We start from the raw sequence: 11,466 nt of genomic DNA on the forward strand, positions 1-11,466 counted from the left end.
AGAATAGTAGTGGTGTGGAGTCGTAACAATACCGGAATATAAAACAAAATATAAATTTAGACAGTAAAGTGGTACCTAAAAAATCTGTAAGTAAAAAGTGTCATTAAACCATTATTTGGGTGGGAAAAAGTTGTTTACTCTATCAATATAAGGCAATCCAACAGGTCCAAATTTTATCTGTCTTACACCAAAGATCAACAAAAGATTTGCATAAATGGAGTTGGATATCTGTTGAGGCGATAAGCTGGGTCCTTTAGTTTGAAAAGAAAGTGGGCAATTAATAGTTGTTGAAAATAATGCAATTGCTGAGCTGAGTCTGACCATTAAACTCGAGCACTCAAATCCCAATAATTGTGCTCACGGAAAGCCAAATGCCATAGATTTTCCAAGAATTTGAGATGAAGCAACTGGCAAAAAATTCCAAGATGATGTGTGGGGTCTTGTCTTTTCTCTGTTTTTCTCGGTCTCTCAGAATGAGAAAGTCTTGCGCGTAAACCTGAGTATGTGTTTGAAACGGGCCGCCCACGAGACTAAAATTGCCCAACTCTCAACCATAATATTATACAAAATCTATAAGAATATCAAGCTTCTTTCTTGCTTTTTTTCAGCATTCAGCCTCCCATATAATTGATGCATTTTTTTTATTTTTTTTATTTTAAGGTTGCTTCAAGATTACAACTACAAAAGTTGCTTTATGAATTAAGAATATCTCTTATTGTGGTGAATGTTGCCACTCAAAGAGCATCACAATTAATATATTCAGATTCTCCTTTATAAAAATTTCATACGCAACTTACATCACCATGTTATTTCGGCTCGGTCAAGTCAAAAATCTATGGCTTTTGGGTTAAATAATAAGGCATTCAAACTACTTTTCAAGCATTCAAAGTAGTATGTTGGTATAAATATGTCTCTCTCTTATCTCTATATTTATCATTAGCTTTGTTAATGCATGATTTTGATACCAACAAAATATCATCTTAAGACGGTTTAAGGTTCAGACAGTTAATATGTTTTTGTCCTTAAGTACTTGTTGAATCTTGGTTGTTAGAGATGCTTGCTGAGTTCTGATTGGCGAAGATGTTGTCAACATATTATTTAGGGTTTAGGGTTGGCCCCGTTGCTTTCTATATTTATTTCGACTGTTATTCAGCAATCCCAAAGTTTCTCTCTTTTTTTTATTTTCGTACTCTTTGATCTGGTGTGAAAAAAGTTTGTGACGTTGAAATAGGCCTACGATACGTAAGATAAAGTCATAAATATCCTTCGTTTGTTTCATACTACTCTTTTGATACATAATCGAGAATCTTTTGAAAAGAAAAAAAATAAAGAATTTGGATATCAAATTCGAAGTGCCATGCTATTACTCTCTCTGTTTCAAAATAAAAGTCGTTTTAGCCTTATAAATTTTTTCCAAACTAAATGTCGTTTGGCCAAATGCAACCCTCTCTCTCTTTCTCGAAGTATGCCCCTGTCTCCTCTCTCTCTCTCTCTCTCTTTCTCTTTCTTCGTAGGGAGGAGCAAAGAGAAAAAAAAATTTTAATTAAAAAGTATGTAATGACTTAAAACGACTTTTATTTCGAAACGGAGGGGTATTACCGAATATTAATAACAAGCTTCAATAATTTGACCTGTTAATAGATATGTATATATGAATTATGAATGATTGAATGAATAATCACATTGGAAATGATTGGGAAAAGAGAGTACACGGTCAACAAAGACGACCACCCTACGTTTCTAATGTAATTGACCCAAGTATTAAAGAAATCCTTTGAAAAAGTATGTGATAATTGAAATTAGATGAGTTGGAAAGCAGCGTATTATGAAATTGGGCCTTAGGTGGGCTTTTAATTTGGATCTGAAATAGGCCCAGAATCCCTTTCAGTCGGGTTGTTCTAAATACACTCACATGTATTCTGAATAGCACCACCCCAAGCTCAAAAAATGGAAGTGTTTGTTTTAGACAGTTTAGTTGAATTCAGTTAAGAGAGATTCGATTACACTGGTTCATATTGGAGGAGGGGGTTGAAGGCTTGAAGCAATAACATAAGCATCAGAACAGTTCTGTTTCTGATGCTAATGCTTGGTAGATTGAATTTAAATTTGGGGTCGTTTAGGAAATAAGTGGGGTGGATTTAGTGTTACTCCTCAGCCTTCAAAACTTCAGCTCCCCTGGCTGTGCAAAAGGATCCTGGAATAATATAAACAGCTGAGAAATATGCCCACAGGTTGTTCCATATTATGCACACTAAATGTTCGGTGAATTTCCCCTTTAGAAATATTTTTATTTGTTTTGCATTCATCATTTTTTTTTTTTGTTCACATTATGTTTGTTCATTTTTTTCATCAGGATTGAGTACTGGTGGCCTATTTCAGCCCAAAATTTTTAACTTCCACAGCAGGCAAATCCAAGGTAATGTTAAACTCCTTTTTTCGTCGTTGACAGTTGTTTTAAAAATCACTATTCACGTTAAGATTGTGTATTTGCAGGCGTAAGGGGAGGGAACTTTTTCATGGGGAGAAAGGGGTTGTTTGTGAAAAATAAGATTACTTGCAGTTCTTCCCAGAAGGATAAATTTTCTTTTAATGATGAGAAGCGTGAAAAGAATGTACCTTTGGTTAAGATGTGTGGGATTACATCAGCTAAAGATGCTGCTATGGCAGCAGAAGCTGGTGCTAATTTTATTGGAATGATTATTTGGCCAAACTCCAAGCGTTCGGTTTCGCTGGCAGTTGCTAAAGAGATTTCAAAAGTTGCAAGAGAATATGGGGCAGAGCCTGTTGGGGTGTTTGTGGATGATGATGCAGAGACGATATTAAGAGCTGCTGACTGGGCAAAGCTTGAGTTTGTGCAGGTATATATGTGTTTCTGGTATTGAATTCCTTGAATGTAGCATTATACAATACTTAATTGTGTTATTTTTTGAGGTTTTACAGCTTCATGGAGACGGTTCTCGAGCAGCATTTCCAGAATTAGTGCAAGAAAACCGAATAATTTATGTTCTTCATGCAAATGAAAATGGGGACCTTCTAAACCAGATTTCTGATAAAGAGTGTTCTTTGGTTGATTGGATTCTTGTGGATAGTGCAAAGGGTGGCAGGTAAAAAGAAAAAAAATTCATGCAATTTCCATGTCAAGCATATTTTTTATGTCTTAGGTAGGAATTGCCACATAGATTAAACTGTGCTACTTCTTCCACTCCATAATTTTGATTAGGCAATAGTCTATGACATTTGAATCATCTCACCGTTCAATACATGGATAGGTTGTTATGGGACCAGATGATTTGAATTCACTAGTTACTTGAAGATGTTGGGGTACCTGTTTTTGTCCAGACCTTAGCCAAAAGCAGGGATTCCCTAAATAAAATCGTAATTCTTATGTTTTACATAAATTGAAATATACAATGTTAACAAAGTGTCTAATTAGTAAGTTTGATTTATTTGGATCATAGATTGGCCAAATTTGACCTTCTTCAAAAGTATCTTTTTCCTTGCTTCCTGACCTCTCTAATTGTTTGAAGTATTAACTTCTTAACTTGTAAATAAACTTGTGACTGTGTCTGCAGTGGCAAAGGATTTAACTGGGACCAGTTTACTTTACCACCAATTAGAAGCAAACATGGATGGCTCTTGGCCGGAGGGATCAATCCTGAGAATGTTTCCAAAGCCCTGTCCACTCTCAAGCCTAATGGAATTGATGTTAGTAGTGGCATATGTGGCTTAGATGGTATTCAGAAGGATCAATTGCGAATATCTTCCTTTATGAATGCAGTACATTCTGTGTACTACTGATTGAAGAAGAGAAAAGGAAATGATTATAAACTTCATATCTTTAGGAAACTGTTCAAATTTTCATGTAGACTTAAATCTATTTATCTTGGTGTATGTTACTATACAATTTTGTCTATTTAGGAGCCAAAATTGGGATGAATCAAGAATAAGAGGGTATGAAGTTCTGAAATTGTGAGCTACTTGAACTGCAGATGTCTACCTGCAGAATTTTACTTCCCCACTCCTTACAAGATAATATGTCAGCATCTTAAGCATTGTTGTCAAACAGGCTTGTTTATTGCATCGAAAGAGTTGGATGGCTTCGATTATTTTACGGATTATTATAAATAAAAACTCGTTTAGGGCATATCTCAGTTTCAGACTTTTCTGAGTTGGGTTGCATGTGGCATGAGGACAACCTTTCTCCTAAGGTATGTAATTTTTATGCAACACCAGATATTTTATTGGGAGCGTGCAAAAAGTTGTGCTATTAAAAACTGAAGAGAATGACACCAAAAAGCTTTAGTGGGAACCTGTGTTTACTATAATGATCATTTTAGTCCATTCGTATCAGTGGTATGCAGTAGCTTACAACCAAAAACTCACGTGTACACAAATCAAACCACACATTTTCTCATCTGAAATTGCAGATTTTTCTTTCATTAATACATAACAAAGCAGAACCGTTATGCCCCATGTGATAACATATATGCCAGGGGACCTGTTCTCGAATACAGCAGGAAGAAAATATATATGGGGCAGATTGGGTTCTCTATTTGTGGTAATACAGAGTGAGATAATTGTCAGAAGTTAAATAGCTTGTCACAAAGAATCAATTGCTTTATATGCTTCTTTGTTGTGCTTGAAATAATTCAGCTAGGAGTATTCAATCTTGTTTCTCTGGTCCATGTAATTTAGGGTCCGTTTGATAATAGACAACATCCCCAGTGTCACTAACAAAGTGATCCCGTTTCAAGCTTCTTATGAGGCTTCCCAATAAGTGCAATGGGAGAGGTCTAGATTTCTTTGGCTCTCTGTAGTACTTTCCAAGCACAGGTTTAGCTGCTTCAGTCTGTAAAATCGTATACAAAAACCATTAGAACTAAATCAGAACGGAGAGTGAACCAACCTGTCTGTCAAGAAAATTAGTATGTAATGACATTGATATACTCACTGCTTCTATCAAATGGTAGTGTGGGATTTGAGGGAAGAGATGATGTATCACATGGGTTCCAATATCATGGTGAATGTTATTAATCCAGCCATAATCTTGATCAACTGTTGTAAGCCCTCCTCTCAGATAACTCCATTCCTGTTTTATTAAACACAGAACTAAAATCAGCTACACCAATAAATTGGTAAACACTAGACAGATGAAACAGTTTTATCTCATAGAATGATCAGAGAAGACAGGAGTACAGTATCATACCTTTCCGCGGTACCAAGGAAGCTTGTCGTCGTGGCCATGGTGATGCAGGTAAGTTACTAAATCCAACCACATGACAAATATCTGCATTTGTGCGACAATTCAGTAACTGGCATATGAAAATTATATTCTGGGCAACAAGATAGAATCATAGAAACAGTTTAAAAAAATAAAAGAAACTAAATTTACCCAGTATGGAATGAAATAGAGTTTAAGCATCTGGAGAGGACCCATGGTGAAGGATAAACCGGCGAGCAGCGCAGCCATTGCTGTCCAACAAGCAGTGGAAGTAATGATATCTTTTCGTTCACTTGGTGCAAACAAATCACTTTCTGGATGAAAATGAGACCCTTTCTTTCCAGGACTTCTAGCCCACTGTAATTGAAATCAGCATCACGTTATACCACAAACAATCAGAACAGAAATTCTAAGTCAATAAAAATGGCTCAAAGTAAAAATTAAAGAAAAGTCTTACCAGATAGAAAGGGTAAGCAAGCATAGGAAAAGGCAAGGTGAACCTCAACATTCTTGTAGCATTATCCAAAGTCTTGTAAATTTTCTCGGACAACTGGAGAAAACACGCAATTTAGATTCAATTATTTCCATGTTTGAAAAGAGAAACCAAATTGGTCCCCTGAAATTAGAACAGAACACTTACCGGATGCCATGATTCATCGTTTTCGACATGTCCGTGGTTCTGATGATGAGTTCTGTGACTAATTCTCCTACAGAAACCATAATTTTTATTATTATTATTAAATTGACAATTCAATCATTTTATATGAAAAGAAAGCTCTGTAATAAATTAACAAGAAGATGGGTTCTTGGGAAACTAACCATCCATGGTAAGGAACAAGAATTGAAGAATGAAGAAGATGACCCACAACACTATTCAGTTTTGGGTTATTTGAGAAGCTACCATGACCACTGCACAATCAAAACCAACCACAATCTCTTGTTATAAACAGAGAACTAAGCATAAATAATTCAATATGAAACACAATGAAAATGGCACTGAAATATAAGAAAGAAAATTGCCGGATTACCAATCATGGCCAAGAACAAAGAGAGCCCAAAACATTGTTCCTTGAGCAACCCAATAAAGAGGCCAAACAACCCAATTATTGAAGTAAGCAGCAACAGCAGCCAAGCCAAAAACCACAGCAACATCTCTCACAACATAGCTCATTGATTTCCATGGATTCTTAACCCAACAATGCTTAGGAATAGCCGCTCTAATATCAGATAATTTAAAAGGAGGAGGCGCAGCAGGGTCAAACTCACCACCATCTTCTTCTTCTCTAACTCCATTGATTTTCTCTTCCCTTAAAATCTCTTGTCCACTCAATGGAACACTCACATTCAATGACCACTTTCTGTCATTAAACCCATTAGACACCTTACATGAAGAAGAAAAACTGTGAGTTTTAGCAACTTGAAATGATCTAAACTTGGAGAATCCAGTTCTGGGTTTTGCATAGATTCTTGGCAGGGGTCTTACGCCACATTCTGATAAGACCCAACTCGCCATTGAAGAACCAAAACAAGACCCTAACAAAAATGTGAATCTCTAAAGCTAAAAGATAGAGAGATTTAAACCCAAGGTTGTGAATAAAAGAACAAGCTGAGAAGATAACACAAGGGCTTCTCTCCACTTCCAACAATAAGTCTCAACTTGTGCTTCTTGTTGCTTGTCCTTTGTACTTATTTATAGCTGATATTTTGCGTATGTAACTGTTTTTTTTTCTGCTTTGCATGGGAGATTTGCAGGCTTTGGGCTTTCATTTACACTTGTTTAATACTGTATTTGTATTTCATTCATGTAATCAGAGTGGGGCGTGTGAATAGGAAGCGCAATTAGATTTTGACCACCGATATTAGGGAAGGCTGTCCCACACGTATGAATGGAGAAAGCGAGGATGACGTAGTCAAATCTTGAACGTTGAATTGTGTGATGAGGATTTGGTTTGGTTTCTGTCAAAGGTCTTTGTGGTGTAATATCTTAGTTATAGTACTATGAAAAGTCAATTCATTTCTCTCTCGTTTTCAACTTTTGATTTTTGAATGTGGAATTCCATTCAAAATGATTTCATCATGGTCACACGCTTCATCTTTAATTGTGGACGGTGTCGGTGATTACCATAAAATATGTGTGACAAATATCAATTTTCCCTGTATAAATATTTTACTAATTACAATATTCTTTTACTTAGTTTTATAAAATATCTCAAAATCAAATATATGGTAAGTATATTCAAAAGCAAGACTCACTTCTTATAGGTCAGTCATCATTAATTCTTTTTAGATTAAATAATGTTTTTCTTGTGATCGGGGGACACCTGTCTGGACTAATCTCTATAAGCCTTAAAATTAATGATCAGATAAACACATTTCAGTAGTCACTTTTATTAACATTTAAAAGGAATTAAACTCAAAGAACTCTTGAATAATACACTTAAAAGTCTTAATCATCCCACTCAGAGATTGTTAGATTAAATAATGTAATGCACATGGATTATATAAATATATTTAATAGCTATATTTTTAAGATTATTATATCTTCATTAAATAAAAACATTCTCTTTTTTAAGGGTAAGTTTCATCTCGTCTTTCTCCTATCATATTTTATGTATAAAAGTGTACCTTAATATCATATATATAAACGATATTATTTTATTGCTTTCAAGGAGATGGCTTCAATTTTATAATGTCCCAAAAGTGATTTTTTTTTTTTTAAGTTCATGATGTACTTGGTCCCTTTAGGCAAAAATAAAATAAAATGGGGTGGCATTAAGTCCACTATATCGGCATTTTTTACGTGGCTTTCTTCAATTGGACAAACAAACCTTTTGTCAATCCATTAAATTATCAATTAGATTCTCCATTAAGGTAGATTATCAGAAAAAAATTGAAGGAGTAAAACGTGCGAAAAAAAGAAAAAGGGTCGTCCCCGGACTCAAAAAAGTAGAGTTGACACGGTCACAGAATAGACCTCGTTTTTCTAAGGCAAAACGTGAACGAACATCCAATACTTTCTTCGTTAGTCACTTCAAGTTGCTTGGCAATTTCCTTGGTGAATGAAACGCAAGTTATTTCGTGTATAAATCAAATATCATAGTACAATATAATCGCGTTTTATTTCCTCCGCATTTAAGATTTAATAAAACAACACTTGCATTTTTTCTTACTAACTCTTTTATATAATTTAAAGTGATAATTCACTATTGTCAATTTATATTTAACAGACAGACTAAAGCCGATAGTGAGTTTTGCTAACCCATGACAGACACACCTCGACACGAAAAAAGCATGGCACAACAAGACCATTGTTTTAAAAACCGGACCGAAGGGCAAACCGTTTTGATGGTCGGGTCACGGTTCAACCGTTAGACCGCTGATTGAACCGATGACATCATCACACATCATGATGATGTCAGCACTTTTAAAAAAAACAAATTTTTTTTAGATTTCTATTTTTCAATAAGACAATAACAACTTAATTACTATCCAACATGATTCAAGTTCAAATTCAACAACAATCTTAACACAATTAAGTATTTAAACAATTCAAAGTCCAAATCCAAACATTATGTTGTTTTACATATCAAATGACAAAATACATAACAATTAATAACAAAACAAATACTAGGCCTGAAAGCGATTCTTGATTGCAGTTCTTGTTGGCAATGGTAAAGATGCTCTGCGATTTGTAGGTACAGCCGTTTTTTGGAGTATGTGAAACAAGATGCTGCGTAAAAAGAATTGAAATATTAGAACTCATAACTATGAACTAACAAAATTACTCTAGGAAATGGAGAGACCTTTGTGTGTATATGTTTCATAAGAAAGTTTTGTATGATCATACACAATTCATGTTTCTTTAGGGGCTCTGATTGTCTCCTATGCCCACAGAAGCTTTCGCTGGAGTAAGCCTTGGAATCTTGGTAACACTTGGAATTTTTGAAGCAATTGGCTTACAGATGACAGTCCCTTCATGCTGCTTTCAACAGATAATGCTGAAACCTTTGACTCAAATAACCTGGATATCACGTATCTTTAGTAAAAGAGACAGAATCTTGCTCAGCTCCATATACTTGATTCAAATTCCTATCATTGCTGAATAATGTCGCTTTGTCCGATAAGAGGCCACAGGAACATAGTCTGGCTCTGAAAATCTTGTCCTTATGTAATTAGACTGAGGCCATGGCCGGGTAAAGTATTGCGTCAGGGCTATTTAATTTAAGATGAACCTTCAGAACATAAGGCTGAAGGTGTGGGTGCCGGAGCAGTTCTGCAGCCTGCCATATTAGAATTTCAATGAGAGGAAAATTGATAAATATAAACCATCAATATTGGCAGATATATATCAAATAATTGCTTCCAGGGTACCAATAGACAAAACAGAAGATACAGCATGAAAACAAAATATCACCATCATATCACAGCGGATGATCTTTTACCTGGGTGTGTGCAGTTAAACTAAGAGAACCAATAACACCACATCCAAACAACCAATTTCATTCTATTTATGAATGTTTCTTCTACTGTAATTTCACTTCAAACAAGAGAACCGAAAAGCTAATAAGTATAGTTAGCTTCTGGATCTTTTAAGAACTGAATTAATCATCAGCAGAAATATCACAAACATTTCTGACATCTCACTTCATTGTAGAGAGGGCATGACATCTCATTTCTGACAAAATACCAAGAATATAAAATTTTCTTATTCTTATTTATTGTTATCTACAACTCGGCACATCAGCTTCAGAGTCGAGAAATTTAAGAAATGATAGTCACCAGAACCACAGCAGAAGTGACAAGATAAACCATTCATTATACAAATAGAAAACTTAATATAAATATTTCCAATAGTATCCTTGTTTGAAGGAGGAAAGGCAGCAAGGTAGGGGAAAACAAGTTCTACTGTTAACCCTAATATCTGAGTTACTAATCAAACTAGGGAATTAAGAACTTCCATTTTCTTATTTGTGCCCACAAATTTGATATATCCTTTTTTTTTTTTTTTTTTAACAGAACTGATTTGATCATTTACATATTCATGGACCAATTATAACAATATACACATAGACTATAATTAATTTGATTTTAGTTGAAATAAAATAATACAACTAGCGTGGATTTTGATTATATATTCCAGAGACCTTCCTTCCAATTTCGAAGATCACCGTCATCAATTTGATAATGGTTTCTTTAAGAAAATCGTTGCAAGATTACAACTTAACACATCAAACTTCAACCGTCTTAATCCCTAAGAATCCTTCCATCATCATCTCCTCCTTTTCTCTTCAATATAAAACACACAGAAATGAAACGCAACCCTCTCACAAATCTGCCCAGATTACAACGAGAAAGACCCCAGCAAAAAGCCCCAATCAATGCTCATCAACACAAAAGAACCCTAACAATTTCAACTAAAAATGTAAGGGAGCGAGGAATGGCGTACCTGGATCGGAATGGAGCTATCGCAACAATGAAGCTATCGTCAACAAATGAAGCTATCGTCGTCGATTTTCCAGCGAGGATGGAGCTGCCGTCGTCGATTTCCGGCGAAGGAGGAAGACGTCGTCGATTTCACAGAGTTCAAACGCGATTTGGGTGGGATTTCAGAGAGAACAGAAGACAGAGATGAAACCGTTACAATCTTCGCAAAGAACTGAGAGTTTGTTTAGAAATTTTCGTGAGGAAAATGGAGAAAGAGAAGAACTGAAGATTGAAGATTGAAGAAGACGAGAGAGGGGCGTGAGAAGACTGAATCGCGTTAAGGATTTAGGTTTTTAATATGGACCGGTTTTTTTGCCGGTCCGATTGGACCGGCGGTTTAGTGATAATATCCGGTTTTTAACCAGTTTAAATCGGTTTAATGTTTATAATGGTTTTGAGAGTGAACCGAACCGGACAGGTGACCGGTTCACGGTTCAACCGGTTGGACCGGCCGGTCCGGTCCGGTTTTTAAAACAGTGAACAAGACACGGCACAATTCGACACGAAAATATGTGGGTCATATCATGAGCCTTAAAAAAACCCATGGGCCGATACAAAAAATAATAAAATTAATAGTTATTTTTTAAAATAGTAGTTACCCCCCTATATAATAATTTTTAATCCTAATTTCTATTTGTAATTTATAATTATAACTTATAAGTAATAAAAAATGTTAAAATTCCATTAATATTTCAATGTCTTATTATTTTATTATATTTCATAGTGATTATATATTTTTTATTAATATAAATATAAAATAT

At 35.2% G+C, this 11,466-nt stretch overlaps 2 protein-coding genes across 2 annotated transcripts; one reads left to right on the top strand and one right to left on the bottom strand.

The window, feature by feature from the left end:
- Positions 1 to 1,972: 1,972 nt before the first annotated feature.
- LOC116122552 (N-(5'-phosphoribosyl)anthranilate isomerase 1, chloroplastic-like) lies at positions 1,973 to 3,997 on the top strand. The gene is made up of 5 exons (XM_031408388.1): positions 1,973 to 2,231; positions 2,354 to 2,416; positions 2,494 to 2,858; positions 2,941 to 3,104; positions 3,573 to 3,997. The coding sequence occupies exons 1-5, from the start codon at positions 2,222 to 2,224 to the stop codon at positions 3,796 to 3,798; spliced, it is 828 nt and encodes a 275-aa protein (XP_031264248.1). The 5' UTR covers positions 1,973 to 2,221; the 3' UTR covers positions 3,799 to 3,997.
- A 389-nt stretch (positions 3,998 to 4,386) lies between these two features.
- LOC116122546 (omega-3 fatty acid desaturase, chloroplastic-like) lies at positions 4,387 to 6,987 on the bottom strand. The gene is made up of 8 exons (XM_031408383.1): positions 6,250 to 6,987; positions 6,041 to 6,130; positions 5,862 to 5,928; positions 5,679 to 5,771; positions 5,393 to 5,578; positions 5,207 to 5,287; positions 4,952 to 5,089; positions 4,387 to 4,849 (listed from the first exon to the last, which is right to left on the bottom strand). The coding sequence occupies exons 1-8, from the start codon at positions 6,732 to 6,734 to the stop codon at positions 4,664 to 4,666; spliced, it is 1,326 nt and encodes a 441-aa protein (XP_031264243.1). The 5' UTR covers positions 6,735 to 6,987; the 3' UTR covers positions 4,387 to 4,663.
- Between the last annotated feature and the right edge of the window lie 4,479 nt (positions 6,988 to 11,466).

The sequence above is a fragment of the Pistacia vera genome, unplaced genomic scaffold (assembly GCF_008641045.1).
Source record: "Pistacia vera cultivar Batoury unplaced genomic scaffold, PisVer_v2 Contig135, whole genome shotgun sequence".
In the NCBI taxonomy this organism is placed as follows: Eukaryota; Viridiplantae; Streptophyta; class Magnoliopsida; order Sapindales; family Anacardiaceae; genus Pistacia; species Pistacia vera.

Bases quoted from the DNA above. Each gene is read 5' to 3' on its own strand.
- LOC116122552 (XM_031408388.1), top strand. The intron at 2,417-2,493 runs GTAATGTTAAAC...GTGTATTTGCAG, and splicing joins CCACAGCAGGCAAATCCAAG to GCGTAAGGGGAGGGAACTTT. The intron at 3,105-3,572 runs GTAAAAAGAAAA...CTGTGTCTGCAG, and splicing joins GATAGTGCAAAGGGTGGCAG to TGGCAAAGGATTTAACTGGG.
- LOC116122546 (XM_031408383.1), bottom strand. From the start codon at position 6,734: ATGGCGAGTTGGGTCTTATCAGAATGTGGCGTAAGACCCCTGCCAAGA. The intron at 6,131-6,249 runs GTAATCCGGCAA...TTGATTGTGCAG, and splicing joins TTTGTTCTTGGCCATGATTG to TGGTCATGGTAGCTTCTCAA. The intron at 5,288-5,392 runs GTAAATTTAGTT...GCACAAATGCAG, and splicing joins TCTATTTCATTCCATACTGG to ATATTTGTCATGTGGTTGGA.